This window comes from Alligator mississippiensis, chromosome 13 (assembly GCF_030867095.1).
Source record: "Alligator mississippiensis isolate rAllMis1 chromosome 13, rAllMis1, whole genome shotgun sequence".
Taxonomy (NCBI): Eukaryota; Metazoa; Chordata; order Crocodylia; family Alligatoridae; genus Alligator; species Alligator mississippiensis.
Window position 1 is genome coordinate 57527681 of NC_081836.1, and position 16418 is coordinate 57544098.

Here is a 16418-nt window from a genome sequence, read left to right on the forward strand (position 1 = left end):
TCGGTGGGGGGAACCCTGGTCATACCCTGTTCTCTCTCCCCTTCAGCATCTGCTCCCCGCCACGGGAGACTGGGCACGATGGTCCAAAGGGCAGTTCTTATGTTCTTAAGTCATCCAATTTACATCAACTTCCAAAGTGCACAGACCAGCTCTTTTATTCAGGGCCTGGACGCTATGTCTGGGCTACTCCGGGGAGTCCCCGGGCTGGCTATCTGCATCCGCGGATGCAGTTCAGGTGGGCCGACCTCGTTGTGTTCCTGGTTTCCAGAGTAGGGGCTGGCCATTGCAAGCCTTGCAGCAAGTGAGGAGGAGTTTACAGGGACAGATCCTCTGGCTGAGCGTGAGCAAGGGCATTGTGCTGTTACTGTCACCTTGGCTTTAATTTACCACTGGCTCTTGGAACGCAAGGCTAGAAAATGAGCTTACACTTGGGAAACAGAACAGACTAAGATCCCAGCGAGGATTGTTCGGTGCTTCTGAGAACCCGTTCTGTTTGCACAGAGCCTGACACCTGACTAATTAATGGCACAGAAACCTCTCGTTAATCAATGCCGGTGACATTTATGACGCTGACTCCGGGGTGGAATGTGCTGCTGGGCGTTTCAGTTCGAAAATGGGAAAGAACAAGTGCTGGCTCTGTGAGCCCAGGGCGGGAGGCGAGCCCCTTGAAATGACAACGGGAACAGTCCCCAGGGCCGAGAAACAAGCCAGAAATACACACGGTGCCGACCTTACTGCCCAGACGGAGATCAGGAGCAGCAGCTTTGCCAGCCCCGGGCTTTCAGAAATCATGCAGACTCATGCAAAATCGAGAGGGGCTCTTTTACAGAGAGGCACCGTTTTGGCTTCTGATTTTTGTGCCTGCAAAGTTCAAGCTTTCAAACCTTTCCTCTGCCCCCGGGAGTGATGGGAAGTTCAGTATTTTTAACAACACCAGATTTCTCTCTCGACACACGACTCGGGGTGATGGGGCTTTGAGGAAAGCATCCCCCTTTGAGAGCAGCAATAATGTTGATGCGTCGTGGCAACACTGTGGTAGCTCGAGCGAGTTTCTTTAATATCTTGTTTGTGCTTTATTTGACGGAGCTCCTTATTGGCCAGTACAAGTTTCCTTTTTAAAGGGAGTGCCTGAAAATAATTTGCCTCAAACGAACGCTGCAATGCAAGCACATGACACTGAGGCATGAGACGCTACATGCTGTGCAGTCCATTAGAAAACGTCTTTGATTTTCAATCCTGACCCTTTGGTTCTATGTTTCTTTCTACCTTTCAAGTCTCATCTTTTGTTTTCTTTTGTTTTTTAATCAACTAATTGTAGAAAGACTATGGTAGAAACTCTTTTAGAGGGCGTTGGGTACCCAGCTGCCATTGCAAAGTCATTCACACCCAAATCTCTTCTGTGACTTGGAAAATTTTAATCGGCATGTGTCTGCCAATGCATGTGTGGTGTGTGCATGAGAGAGAGAGAAACCATGTACAAAATACCCACGTGAAATAATGCTTTTGTTACGGGAATATGAACCACCATTTGTTTTTATTCCATTTTACAAAGCAAGTGATCCGCCTTTGTTTTCAGACACCTACAGTTAAAAAAAAAAAGTCAGTTAATATATGCATACTGGCACAGCAGCAGCAGGTTTTGCTAGCTCTGTTGTACCCATGCATAAAGATAAGAATATGTACATAACTGGCTTTTTCGGTTCTAGAAGAAACATGAACGTCACAGTGGGAGCCCGAAGTCGATACTGAGGAAGACAGCAACGAAACACTGTTGTTAATGCAGATCATTTCTGCATTTCGGCGATAAATTTGTTCTGTGTGTTCCTATGGAGTCCAGATAATCTGCTGTTCTAAAAAATACTTAGGCACAGATATTGGTGGGTGTGTCTACACATTCATTAATGCACTTTAGGTAACGTGCATTAAATGTAGTACCTCCATTGTGAGGTACTAGAAAAATGCACATTAACCTATTCTAATGTGCATTAGCTAGAGCACTGCTTTTTGTGGTGCTTTAAAGTGCATTGAAGTGCATGTGTAGATGCGCTCAGTGTCTCCCAAGACCAAACTTCCCCTGGAGGTGGGAAATATTATTCCCAGTCCATCAGTGGAGAGACAGGGATGCAGATTACAGAGAAAGCTTACAGAGCTAGAAGTAGAAAGGGAGGCTGGGGTTGAACAAAGCATTTGTGCAGGGCCCTTTTCAAAGGATGTAAGCATGTGCCTGAATTTGCTTTAGAGTTCAGGGGATATAAAAGTGTGCTTAAGCATTTTGCCAGGTTGAGATGCAAATGGCAACTTCCATTTTTTGGACTGAAACAGACTTCCTGGATCTTTTCTTTTTTTAAAACCAGAAATGGCCATTGTGCTGATTTGGATAACACCGAGCAAATCACTTTGCCAGGCATCGTGCATCCAGCCCCTCGCCCGTGGCACTCTGTTTGAGACAAGAGCGCTCCAGTCTTGACTTGGATCATCCATTTTCGCCCTGGAGAAGTGCCCCTGATTTTCTTCACAGTTCAAGGGGGTCTCCCCCCCACCCAGACAACACTAATCCCTTTTCCAGGACTTAATCCCAGGACAGTACTGTTTTACTGACCATCTGCGACAGCTCGGGCTCAAATTGGTGCGCTAGCATACGACGAGGGTGGCAGAAAATGCAGCCTGTTGGATCAAGTCTTTGGGAGTTTGCTCTGGACTTGGTTGATGCTCAGGCAGGTCAGGAAGAGCAGTCCCCTGTATTGTCACAGCTCATGATAGAGGGATCATTGTTGTGGTGGATAAATCTCCCAGGTGCTAGGGGAAATCTGGAGTTTTTTTTGCCTTTCTTGATGCTTTTGCACTGCTGCTGCTATTTTTTTTTTTTTTTCAAACAATGCATTAAGGGGAAAGAATTTGCAAACTTTTCTAATGCTCATTTTAAAGCTGTGACTAGAAAATCCCAGGCATGTACTTTCCCCGTGGAAAAGAACAACCTTTTTGTCTGGGCACAGGCCCTGTGAATCCTTTAGAGTCGTTCCGAAGCCTCCAAGCTCTGATATTATTCAATCAGTTGAATCATTTCCTGTTTTCTGCTGGTTTTGAAGAATTCTGTAAGGCAGGCTGGAAACGTTTGCTGATAGGGGTGAACTTGCTGCTCTGAGGCCATGGGAAAAATACTGGTCTGCTAAATTTGTGGAGATAGATGAGCTCTGCACGTGGGGGTGGTTTTGTATCGGCTGTGTGCATTGTTAGCGGTACAGACAGCTATTCACTGTCCAGGTACTTGAACGGCTCCTGTAACAATTTGTTGTTGCCTTGTGAAACGCTCAGACAAGCCGAGAGAGATCACGCCATGCTTAGCCCTTCAAGTTGCTTGCTTTCACATGGTCAGAGCGATCCTTGTTTTACAGACAGGGACACTGAAGGGCGGAGCGGCGATGTGACTTGCCCAGGGTTACCCAGAGAGTAAGTGGCAGGGGTGGGAATGAACCTTTGGTCTCTTGACTCCGGTCTGGGTCCTTGCCCACGGGACTGGTCTCCTTACGCTGCCTACGAATCAGATTTCAAATTTCTCCTAAGAGCTGGGGCTTGCTTCAGGCCCAGCTCTGTATAAGGCTAAGAAGCGTGGCTGAGTGCAAGGAGCAGGGCATCATTGGCTAATATGAAAGGTGTCTCTCTGGTGCGGCACAGGCCATGCGAGCCTGAAGATAGGCAAGCCTCAGTGGGGAACATTTGTCCCAAACTCCAAGGGCCAGATTCTGCGACCCGTACTCCTGGAGTGAGAAGCGTGCTAGGGAGCAAGCGCCCCAGGGCAGGGTACCAGACATCAGTTGCCCAAGGGGGAGAACTGGGGTAGCACCGTGGGGAGAGCCTGGTGATCCACACGTGCGGTTCCCTTCGGCACGTGGAGAGCCGAGCGTCCAGAAGAGCTGTTGTGTTTCAGGCTCCTCGCCTTCATTGGTGGAAGTCGCAGATCCCAAACAGCATTTGGGCATCTCTGAAATCCAGCTGAGATCAGTGGGGCGTTAGGTACCCAGGGACATGGAATAGCCTTTCCGCCTGGCCCAAAGTAGCTTCCGGCACTTTGCAAACACCTCCGTAGGAATGGTGTCCCGCGCTGCCTCTCCCGCTTGCCTGGCTGGGGGACACCTCGCCTGCGTGCCGGGGCAGAAGCTGCTGACCCTGCAGCGTGGGAGCCGCGTGGGAGCTCCCAGGATCTTCGCTGCAGCCTCCGTGCATCTATTTTTCCTTTAACCACATTGCCAATTCCACCCCATCGGCGTAGGGGCAGTCGGCAGCTGGGCTCTGTCCAGGCCCAAACCAGAAGGAGAGCATTTGGCTAGCAGCCCTGGCTCGCAAGCATGGGGTGGTGTTAACCTGGGGCTTTTGGCCATGGCCCACTGGAATAGGGTTAGCTGCTATGTAGGCTTCAGCCGTGGTGCCCCCTCGTGCCAAGCGGCTGCAAGCTCCTGCTAGCAAGGGAAAGCTGGGAGGCCGCAGGGCAGCCCTGGCAGCGGAGGAGACAGTCTCCCCTGCCGGCCGCTTCGCAATAGGAAAAAAAAAAAAATCCCTCGATTGTTCTTTGTTTTCTGCTAACTGGTATTTTTAGGCCCATTGTTTCCCAGCCTGCTGCAGCAGCTGCAGCCCGGGGCGAGAGCTCACGGAGACGAGGCTCCGGGCTCCACGAACAAGTGCCCTGGAGCTCCCACGGCTGCGCTGCCAGGCTGGTCCCGAGGCCGTCGGAGCCCGCGGCCCAGGCTGAGGGCTGTCGAAAGGCAGCGAGCGCTTGCATCCTGGTCTCCAGGGGGGATGCCAGCACTCGATCACCTTCTGCTGGGAGGACCTAAGGGTCCTCTGCGGCGATTTGCACATGTTGGGGGTGATTTGCACGGGACGGGGGTGATTTGCACACAGTGGGGTCAGCGGGCTCTGCCTGAGTGCACAGGGCACTTTGCTTGCGAGAGATTTACCCAGTCTGAGGCTGGTGGTTAAGGGAGGGAAGTCAGTGAGTGTCGCTTCCCGCCTCTCCCCAGCCAGCCGCAGCCACAACCCCATCTTAAATGACAGGGCACACAGGGATTTTCTCCAGCGTGCATTTTCAGCAGCCAAGGCAGTCATTAGCCTGTTTTAATGCACATTGGCTGAAGTTCTGGTGCAGCAGCGAGCCTCGGCTTGCTGCTCCCAACCAGCCCCTCATCCAGCGTTCGTGTTTCCGTGAAACTTTCGCCCTTCCCGGTTACACCCGCGCGTGCATGTGTTTCACGGCAGCTGTTTGTCACAAGTAAATACCCTTAAGGAGAGATCTGCGAGGCCCGAGCTGGACCGCATGAGTGATGTGCTATCTTACCAGCCAGCAGAAGTCATCCTGGTCTGGGAAGGGAGGTGCCGCCGACTCATTCCCCGGTTAACAGATGATTTAATAATGCTTCCTTTGGGATGTTGGGTGAGAGATTCAGTGCTTGTCCAGCTGGACTTGTGCATATGCTTAGTGTCCAGCTGATTGCCAGATTTGGGGTCAAAGAGAGGTCCCCTGGTTGCTGGCTTGGACTTATGTAAGCTCTCAGGGGCTCTGGCCCCTTGGGAAGCTCTGGTCTTTTGAGCGATAACAGAAGAGAGGTTAAAATCCTGAAAGAATTCAGCAGCCTTTTCATTCCAGCCGGGAGATACGTGGGGATTTATCGGTATAGAATAATTCGGGGCAACTGCATTATGTCCACGCTGTGTTTTCCTTGTCATCATTAGACATTGAGCCCTGGGGATGCCATCGAGAGCTAATTGTCCTCTTGACAGGGGTGCCAGGAAATGAGGACACTTGTAAATTGATTGGTCTTTTTGCCTTTCGTAGTCAGTATTTGGGTCCCCCAGGAGCATGTCCAGGCAGCCCCGAGGTGCAGGGGCCAAAGGGTCGGCTCAGCAGGGGTCTGAGCGAATTGATGAAGAAGTGACACCGACCGGCAAGAACGGGCGGCTGTGAATGCTGGAAGCGATGTCGAAGGAGGTCAGGGCAAGCTCTTGTTGCTTTGGTTTGCACCAAGGCTTTCCGCTACTGGAATAGATTTAAAAAGCAATTTTGGATCATATGGAGAAGGCGGGGATTTCCACCGTCATACGGCCTAAGGAGGTTAGCTGGTTATCTTATGCTGGTGCTTAACCCTCAAGAGGCTAACTTCTTTCCCCAGATGCTCCTATGCGTGGCTGTAGATGCATGTGTGTGCATCCCCTACCATGTCTGGGGTGGGTAAATGGACTGTGTGAGTCATTGCCCATTTGGATACCGGTAGATCTGCCCTAGTGACACAACGCGGATGCAGCCAGTGCTGCCCAGAGAGCTGGGATCAGTGGGAGAGAGGGAGAGGGGGACCCAACGAAGGGGCTGGAGATGATAGCAGTGATCCTCTGCATGCGGAGTGACTCTACAACCGCTGTCCCTGAGAGAGTCCACGTGTGGACACGCTTAGCCCAGAGAGAGCCGTTGCCACGGTCCGTTTAATCCCTGACTTCCTCCACCTGTGTCATCTGAAACCAACACAAACCGACGGAGCAGCCCAGCGATCTCCTGTCGCAGCGCTGTGGTCCTGGGCTCGGTGCATGGGTCTGGGATGGGTCTCCCGGGATGGTGCCCTCGGTGCCGGGTGAGCCTGGCCTGGTCTCCTCTGCTGGGATCCGGCAGGGGAGCAGGGCGCTGTCGGGGCTCTCCGAAGGCGCGTGCTGTGCATCACCAGGCAGATGGAGGTATCGCTCCCCTGTCATCGGCAGTGTCCTCGCTCAGCCCCCGGCCCTGGCGCTGGTCCTCGTGTGATTCAGATCCGGGGGGAAGAGCGAGCCGGGAGCGTTTGTCACGCTCCTGATTGCACACGCGCCTGGCAAGGTAGGAGCCGGCAGACTGGCTTCTGATCCCCTGGGGGACTGGTGCTTATCTCTGTGATAAAGGTGTTGCAGATGAGAAGGGAAGTGCTGCTTCCCCTGTGGTTTCTATTTGCCTCTAAGGAGCTATGGGGTGACAGCACGTGGGAAACGGGGCAAACTGGGCCCAGCTTCTAGCCCCAGACAAAAGCAAGGGCTGTTTTATGCCCCTCCATCAGTCGTGTCCCTGAGATGACGAACCCCGGAGAAAGGTCTGGGTTTCCCCTCCTGTTTAGCAGTCAGCATCACCTTCATCCTTCCCAATCCTGGCTCTTTTGAGCAACACCGCAGCAAGCTGCTCCAGATCAGCCCTTTCCTGACTGACTGCAGGTTGACTGGTGAAGGCAGAAACCTTTGCAATGAAAGCTTTTCTGGGGGAGGTAGATTTTGAAGTGCTTTCCATGGGGACTTTTATCAGTGGGGAAACTGAGGCACAGGGTAGCAGTGTGACTTGGTTGAGGGCATTGCATCCAGGCCCAATGAGCTCCAGTCTCATGCTCTGAGATCCCCTGGAAAGGCTCCCGAAGGTGTCGGGAGTCATTGCTATCTGGACTCCCAGCAGGAAGATGGAGCCAAGCAAAGTCTCTCCACTTAACTGGTTTCTGTGCTTTAGAAGAAACCACCAAATTTGACTCCAGCTGTCTCCCACCAGAGTCCTGACCGGGCCCGGGACGGCTCAGTTGCTGAGGTCCGGCACGTTCAGCCCAGTCTGACTTCTGCGCAGGAAGCAGCTGTTAAACGCCAAGGGACGTATCCTATAATAACGACCCCAAAACCATCAGTCCAGCCGTGGGAGCAATAGGAAGAGGCAGAGGGCCAGCACAAAACCTATGCATGACTCACGCTGGGGTATCTCCTACTGCTTGCTCTCCGCTGCTCAGCTTCCTAGCTCGCCTTCTTGATTGCAGCTAAATATCATTAGGGGTTGGACTAGATACAACCTCCTCAGATCCCTTCCAACCCTGATTTTCCATTATTTTCTGTGAGCGTCATCTGAAAGACCCTCGTCCGCTTTCGTGTGGATCTCGGTTCGAGGCCGTCTCCTTCCGAGACCGCTGGACGGCGTGGCGGTTTGAAAAGAGATGGGCAGCATCCAACCGAGGGATGTGACCTGCATTATGGGAGCGGTGGCTTTAACCCAGGTCCTTACAGGGATGTCCACCCCAGAGTTGGCTTGACCTGACTGCTGGTTCCTGGCTGCCCTGCAGAGATGCCGAGGATCGAATGGACGGTGGATACTCCCGAAGGAGGCTGGGTTGAGAAGCGGGGGGTCTGCAGCTTGCGGGATCCTGCTTGGCAATGACCTGCTCTGGGGAGAAGTCGCCCACCGCCTGTCTGTTCCCCTCGGAGAAGCCGTCGGCATTCCCAGCAGAGAAAAAAATGGCCCGAATCTAAATTTTTTCTTGTATTAAAAGGAACCTGGGGGAAAAAGGCGAATGTTTCAGCTTTCTATGACAATTAAAAATCAAAATGCACTCACAGGGAGCTTGTAAAACATCGTCACTTCCCAGGGGAAACCAAATTACCATTTTTGGAACAGCTCTGAAATGAGAGAGCTGCCTGCTCCTTCGGGGACAGAGGCGTAATGCAATTAATCCTAACGAAGGGAGCGGTGGGAAGGGGGAAGAGAAAACCCACCATTTGCTGCTCTGCTTGGTGGCTTTGAAGCCTTTGGGGCCTGCGCAGGCTGCGGAAAGCTGCTCCTGTCCCCAGTCGCGTGCATCGAGGGTACATCGTACGATATTAGTCTGCTGCCTGTACCGAAGGCAGCCCCGTGAAGCCCCAGTTTATTTTCCGCCGACCTATAATAACTGCGGGACCCGAGAGAGCACATCGACATTTGTTGGAGCGAGGTTGGCGAGGCGGGCTCGGCTGTAATTACAGCAGAAGAAGCGGTAAAACCCAGCACCCGTAGACTAGCAGCAGTGGGAGAGCGGGGCTCGGGGGTATCCGGACTCGCAGGGGTTAGCTGGCATTCCCGATCCTCTTCCAGCTCGTGAGGCTGCAGGAGAAGGCTGTTTGTGGGGTGGGGGGGCTGGCTTAAGACACAGAAACAGCAGCAAATAAGGAGGTGGGGGAAGCCGTCACCCCCCCAAAGCAGGGGAGGGGGCTGTTGTTGCACCCCCAGCATTGCTCCTCTCCGATGCCAGCTGCGGGAGGTTTACTGCGCAAGCTGCATCCCTCGCCCATGGCGCAGCTAGCCAGGACGGAAATAGGTGCAACGCGCCGTGGGGATGCAGTGGTACAGGTCCCCCGGGTGAAACGATTCGGTGCCTGGAGTCAGGAGCTGGCTTTACCCGTCACGGCTGTCACGATGCAGGCGCGCGGGCGGGCTCCATCACCCGCCGGTCAGCCAGCGGGGATGTGTCAGGCGCAGATGGTGGGGGGCCAATCCGTGTCCTTGTTTGACGTGATAATTGGCCTCGAGGACGAGGGGAAAGCAGGAGACGTGATCTAGCCTGGCTGTAGCGAGGCTCCTGACCCTCTCCCACCAGCCTCCTTGCATGTGCTTGTTAACGCTTGTCGAACTGGAAGAGCATGTCAGTGGGTGCTGCAGGCGGTTGTCCCAGACCCAACTCCACCTACGGCTTTTATTAATGATGGGCTAGAGACTACCGATATGAGCCATGCAATACCAGCAAGCTGGCAGGGGTCTTGCAAACATTGTGGAGAACAGGCTCCGAAGTCAACGGTTTCGATAAATCAGAGAAACGGCCTGCAGTCCACGGGAGGAAACTCAGCCAAGGCTTCCTATATTTAGGAAAAGGAAAAGGCACACCTGCATGCAAACTGGGGGTTGCTGGCGAGCCAGCCGTGCTGTGGGAGAGCACCGGTGACTGCGGCTGGAAGGTGAACAGACCGCGAGCCCACAATGCGATGCCGCGTGAAAAGACCAATCTTGTTCCCGAACATATGACTAGGTGTGAGATACGAGACAAGAGGAGCAATCACACTGCTTTATTGGTGCTGCTGACGCTTCGGCAGGAACGACCACAACCAGTTTTGGGCACTGCACTTAAATAAGATGTAGGCAAATTGGAGATGCTCTGTACATGCATTAGAAGTGAGGGGAAGGCAAAGGGAACTGTAGGCCCGTTACTCAACAGGGAAGGAAGGCGAATCGCAGGTGATGCAGAGAAAGTGGAAGCTGTTTTAACTGCAGCGTTGTGCAAAAGAAACAGGAGGTAACTGTGCTACTATCCGCGACGTACAGTAGTATTGAGTATTGTGTCCCGTGCTTTAGGAGGGATGTAGACAAACTGGAGAGAGTCCAGAAGAACAAGAACCGTGAGAAGTGTGAAAACGTGATCTGGGAGGAGAGGGTCCCGAAGGGAGAAGGCTGACGGGGGCACGACAAGTTTTTCAGCGTGGAAGAGGTGTTTTAACAGGGGCAGCGATCACCACGTCCTTTCGGGGAGGGATGAGAAGGAATAGGTTTAATTGCAGCAGTTTCTAATTGTCAGGGTATTGAAGTGCCAGAAGAGGCTTCCCGGGCAGGTTGGAGAGTCTCCTTTTTGGGAGGTAAAGCATATATTTGCCAGGTCTCTTCTGGGAATGGCCCAGCTCTGTACATCCTGTCTCAGCCCTGGGGAGCGGCCCGGGTGGCGTCCTGAGGGGCCTTCCAGCCTGTGATTTCCTCTCTGCGGCTCGGTGACTGCCCGTCCTGAATCAGGGCTTTCTCTTTCCCGTCTTGTGGGAGATGTGGTCAAAGCCGCGGTGTCTCCTGCAGGCTGGCCGGGGGCAGGGGTGATGCTGTTACAGAAAAGCCTCTGTATGGTCATTCAGTCCGCCCAGACCACGGTCCCCCAACTTATTTTTTATCCGACCATAGTTTGTTTTATTTGCAAGAGGCCAAACGGAGGGCCTGACCGTGTTCGTGCTACAGGACATAAAACCGTCAATTGTCCCTGCCTGAAACCTGGGGTTGCTCTCCGTGCCTCTGCCCAAGCCCGAAACCTTGACGTATTTGCAGACATACTGCGGTGCGGTGCTCCCCAGGCCCTCTCTGAGCAAGGGGAGGGTTAGGTGCCTTTTGAAGTTGGAGAAACCGAGGCACGACGTAGCTAAGTGATGGGCGGCCGGCTGCAGAGCCAGGAATAGAGTCAGGCCTCCAGGAGCTGGGGCTCTATCCCTCCCTGCCCTGCCATGCCCCTTTGCATGAGCTGTTGGGCAGCTTCCCCATCCCAAGGCTTGGCACTTGTTTCCCGCAGCAGAAAGGCTTCCCCAGCACCAGCTGCAAAGGGAGCACGTGCAAGGGGGTGCACTCGAGTCGCAGCCCCTGCCCTTGCAGCGGCTCTCAGTCAAGCTCCCTGGGGCCTGCACCAGTGTCCGAAATGAAGCCACCAAGTGCCCCTGGTTGCTTCCAAAGACCTCCCCATGTTAGACCTGGAGCCCCACCGAGGTCCATATTCCTTATCCGGTCCTTTTCAGAGCAGTTGATGCCCAATTCGGTATCCCCAGGCTTTTGAGTTTTGCCTGGACAAGGTCCCCGAGCCACCGCGTAGCTTGTCGTCATTGTCTGGCCCCAGCATGTGGACCAGCTGCTTCTTCGGGTCCTTCCCCACGATGGGAGTTATGCAGAGGGAAGCCCTGGGTGCTGCGTCAAGGGACCGAGGGCAGGACACCGCCTCAAGTCGCTCATCGTGGCAACCGCCTTGTCCCTTGGACCCCGTGTTCTGCACGTGGCCTCTTGTTCCCTCCCTCCCGCCCGGCTTGGTCCTGGTCAGGGGGTTGCGAGCAAAAGGGCGTGTTTCGTTTGGCCCGTTGTCGTGGCGGAAATGCATGGGTTTGTCCTGCTGTCAGAATGGATTGGGACAATTGGCTTTTTAAAATAGACTCAATGAGAGGAAATCCATGTGCCCCGTCTGGCTGGGAAGGGAGGACAGCTCCGCAGATAGGTGGTTTCCTTACTGTGTTTGTCTCTATTGTTGCATCTGCTTTAAAAAACACAACAACCAAATAACCCCTAGCCCTTGCACGCCTGTCATGGTACGTGTGTGTTCTTCTTGGCAGGACGTAAACGGACAAACGAAGGAGTCGCGCCCTCGCCTCTGCCACCTGAAGAAAGGCCCCAACGGCTATGGCTTCAACCTGCACAGCGAAAAGTCCCGACCCGGGCAGTTCATCCGCTCCGTGGACCCAGATTCGCCGGCATCTAAAGCAGGACTCCGGCCTCAGGACAAGCTTATAGAGGTAAGAGCCGGGCAGCTTCTTGGTGGGCCGGGGTCCGTGGGAAGTGTTGGCATCTCTCGGGGCTTCCTTGTTCTTGCACCAAGGCACGTGTCGTGTGTGCCCCCGTGGCGCTGACCTCTCCCTGCCCGCCAGCCTGGGCTTCTGGGCTGATAGCATTGCTCTCGTGCGTCCGTGACCGAAACGGCAGCTCATCGGGAACCAGACTGCGGACGGGAAGGGGTCTCGCCAGCTCCCCTGTGCGCTGCACGTCCCGAGCACAGTCGTCCTCCGAGGAACGTCGGTGGCATCCCCATTCGATACGTGGACAAGTGGGTGCCACGGCCCGGGGGCACGCAGCGGGTTGAGAGCAGGGCTGGAGGCTGAACTCCAAGTCCTGCTCCATCGCCTTCCTGCAAGGCCTTTCCTCTGCCCCTCGTCATCAAACTCCAGCAAGCTCTGCTCTCGAGGGGTCTCTCTGGTCAGCGAATTGGGTCTTTAAAGGGCCCGGCAGCCTGTGGCAGGGCCACCCAGTGAGGGGTTTTGCAGCCCCCCGGAGGGATCCTGCCTCGCTCCGTGGATCAACGCTGCGTCTGATTAATCAGCCAGTCTTAATCGCTGCTGCCGATTCGAAGGGACCTCGTTAGCTACAGCCTTCCTCTGGCCCTTGCAGTCTAATTGCCCTGCAAGAGCCGACTGGTAAGGGATGCTTATGGGGCTTTTGTCCCCTCGGCGCTGGTGTTTTCCTTCCCTCAGCCCCAGAGGCACTAGCTTTCCTGTGGGGTCCCTGCACTTGAGTGGCCCCTTTTATGTCAAGCTTGGGAAGGAGCTGCAAGTTTCAGCAGTTGGACGGCCCTGGTATGCACTTCGCATTACACCACGCATGGTCCCCTCCATCCCCCGAAAACCCAAAGCACTTGGTAGGAGACGGGCAGCAGGCCAGCACCGTCCTCTCTGCTTGGGACCATTCCTACAGCGGGTTTTAATGGCAGGAGTGATGTGAAGCTTAAAGCAGCCAGGAACAGGGGACAGGAGTTGTGTCCTGCGTTTAGCCTACTAGCCCCTACTAACATGCAGCCACCTCTGGGGCTGGCATTTGGCAGCTAGCTGCTTAATGGGAACGGGAGAGGAATTGGGAACCGTAGCAACCAGCCTTGCAAATAGCTCACAAAACCTGAACTTGTGGATTGTGTGGGAGGTCGGTAAAAACTCACCCCTCGCGGCGCAACAAGCACGCTCCGGTGGGAACAACAGAAACCCTTGAAGCTCGCGGAGACCCACCTTCCCCTTCCGGCAGGCCTTCAATGCAACCCGTGCAATTTGGCTGTGTAATAATTGCAGCCTCCAAAGCCGCACGCAGGCTTGACGGCACTTCGGTGCCGTGCGGATAAAGAGCCCTGTCCGTTGCCCCGCAGCAGACATGCCAGCAGCAGCGTGCATTGCCGCGGCACCTCGGGATGTGGTGCTGGGCTGGAACAGCTCATGGGGGGGTTTGTTGAAATCCTCCTTGCCGGTATTGTATTGCACACCGCAGCCTCGCAGGCCGGGGGGAAGAGCGGAGGCTTGCCAGCGCTCTCGGGACCAGCAGCGTTGTTGTGCTACCTACCAGGAGAGGAAGCACCATTTCAAAGCCCTGGGGATGGAGGAGGGAGGGAGGGAGAGAGAGGTGCACATGGAGATCCCAACGCAGCAGAGCAGTTGCCCGGCTCTATTCTTGCAAATAAATCCTGACTTCCCTGCGTGCTTGGCCGAGCTAGGGCCTGCCTCTGCACGGAGTAAGCCAGGGGCACGGGCTGGTTGTGGCGGGGAGGTTGGACGCTGCAGCCGGGACTCGACATGCCGCTGGAAGGGCAGCACGTGTGCCGGCAGTGACCCCCGCCTGCCACCTGCCCCGCGCCAGGCCCGAACGTGCTGGCTCTTGGCAGCCGGATGTTTGATGCACGGGGGGGCCGGCAGGGGCAGCACTCGGGGGCCGAGCGTTATGTCACTCGGCAGCATTCAATCATTTATTTATCCGTCCCTGGCACGGCCCCCGGCACGCACAAAGAGGCAAGAGGCGACCTGCAGAACGCAGAAACCCGATGCCGCGCTGGCTCTTCGGGGCTTAAATAAATATTTGATGCAAAACAGCTCCGGAGCCAGCGCGGAGCCCGTGGGCCGGCGGGAGGGAGCTGCTCCGGGCTTCGTCTCGCAGGGTCCCCGGTTTCAAACCCACCACGTCCCGCGCCTCCCCGTCTGCTGCCCGCTGGGGTTGTCGGACGCGGGGCGAGCGGAGAAAGCAGCCACGGCTAGCAAGCCAGGCGCTGTCTCCGAGCACCGCGGTGCCCGAGGCTGGCTCGGGAAAGAGGGCAGTCGGGGTTGCTAGGAGATGGAGCGGAGGCAGAAAGCCCAAGGGGTTTGCTTTTTCCTCCAGCTACAGGTTGCGCTTGGGTTCCCGCAGGACCGGCCGCAGGTTAGGAGAGACGGGCCACGTCCCCGCAAGCCAAGGGGGAAGCTGAGCTTCAGCGCTGGCCCCGCGTCCTGCTGCGTGGAGCTGCCCAGCCCTTGGTGCATCTCTGCCCCCAGCCCCGGGTGGGGTCGGCCCCATTCGCAGGACCCTCGTGCGATGCTGCAAGACATGCAGGTGGAGGCTCTTCATCCCTGCCGCGGGGGAAGGACGGGGTTCCCAGGCCCATCCTGACCCGTCTAGTCTGGAGTCCTGCTTCTTGCAAGGAGCTAGGCTTTGAAGCTTCAGAGGAAAGGCAAGCCCCACTCGGAGCCATGCAGCCTCCCTGGGGGGCATCTGGAGATGGCTGCAAGTCGGGTCTCATTGACCATAGTCCCAGCTCCGCTGCTGATGCTGCGTGCAATGCGTGCCAGGTCACTTCTCACCTCTGTGCCTCAGTTTCCCGCTCTGTAGGTGGAAGATGGTACCTGCTCACACGCCGAGGAGGCAGAAGATGCAGTGTGTTACTGGCTGTAGAAGGCGTTTCAATCCGTATATGAAAGGCCATGCAAAGACCAGGAGTGTTGGTTGTGGCCGTGTTGGTCTAAGGACACCGGCCGACAAGCTTCTTTGGGTAAATCCGATACCTTTTACTAGATCAACTCAAATAGTTGGAAAAATCCTCCTTTGCAAGCTTTCGGCTACAAGCACCCTTCTTCAGGCAGAGAAAGCTTGCAAAGGAGAATTTTTCCAACTCTTTTAGTTGGTCTAATAACAGATATCGGATATACCCAAAGAGCCTTGTCTGCCTGTGCAAAGACCAGAGCATCTGAATCGGTGTAAAGCTAGAAAATTCCTCCCTGCCCCACTGAAGCAATCCATCAGCTGATGCCCTGAAGCCTGACATTTAAATGATCCCCATCACACATACGCAGCTGCGATATCGTTGGCTAGAAAAATATCCAGATCTTTAAAAAGAAATCCAGTTACGGGCACGAATAGCCTTTCCGGAGTCACTAATCTCCGAGTTCTTCCAGAACTCACTAAATTATTTTAGAGGCGTGGATCAATGTCATTGCCAACGGTATCCAGAACGCACGTATGATGGGATAATCGACTGCCTCTATTGTACTCCTGCTTTGACTGAATCAACACATCTGCAGTGAAATCTGTGGAGCAAAGGGCAGAGCTGACGAGGAATCAGTGGTTTGGGTTTTTAGACGTGAATGAGAAGAGCACAATGGGGGAAAAAAATGCTAAAAATAGGTTATTGAGTTGAACAAGTGAAGGCCCCGGTGCCAGTAAGCAGTGAGTGACTGCAGTATCAAGACCTTTTCAGTAAGGACAATGGAGGATTCACTCAGCGCCAAGAACAATGCCTCGAAATGATAATCGTTCCTTCTGTTTTGCATGGAATAATGGAGAGAATGGTATCGCGTTCATTCATAGGCAGCAATTAGCAGCCCACAAAGGAAAGCAATTCATCACGGCACCGTGTATTATGACACGGAGGTGCCACCCTGTTTCGCCGGGGAGGAAATCATCACTCCTTTCGCCTGACATGAAGCTGGCATCACTGTTTTAAGCATGGGCAGGCTACGGGCGCCTTCCACCCGGAGCTGTGCCGCCTTCCCAGAGCTCCTGCGGATGGCAAGGACCAGGCAGTGGCTAGTGCTGGGAAGGGATGGTCAAGAGCGGGAGCACGGAGGCTGCGGAGGTCTTCCTGAAGGGAAGCAATGGGGGTTTTATTGCTTAGGCTGTTTAATGATGTAAAAATAGGCTTTGAGGGGCTGCAGTGGCCCCTGGGAGTGTAGAAGAGATGTGGCCTGATGGACTTTATCCATCTCAGACCTTCCCGGTCCTGTTGGGAACTACATGTGAAGGGCCCCTGGGGCGCAGCTTAGTTGGTGGGAGACTCAAGGTCAGCATCCGAGGTCCC

At 54.7% G+C, this 16418-nt stretch overlaps 1 protein-coding gene across 1 annotated transcript in view; it reads left to right on the top strand.

Annotated features, from left to right (window-relative positions):
- NHERF2 (NHERF family PDZ scaffold protein 2) overlaps positions 1 to 16418 on the top strand; it is a 71310-nt gene that overhangs the window by 45988 nt on the left and 8904 nt on the right. The window contains exon 3 of the mRNA XM_006270492.4: positions 11899 to 12078. Coding sequence (XP_006270554.3) covers positions 11899 to 12078 — 180 coding nt within the window. The remainder of the gene's footprint in view (positions 1 to 11898; positions 12079 to 16418) is intronic.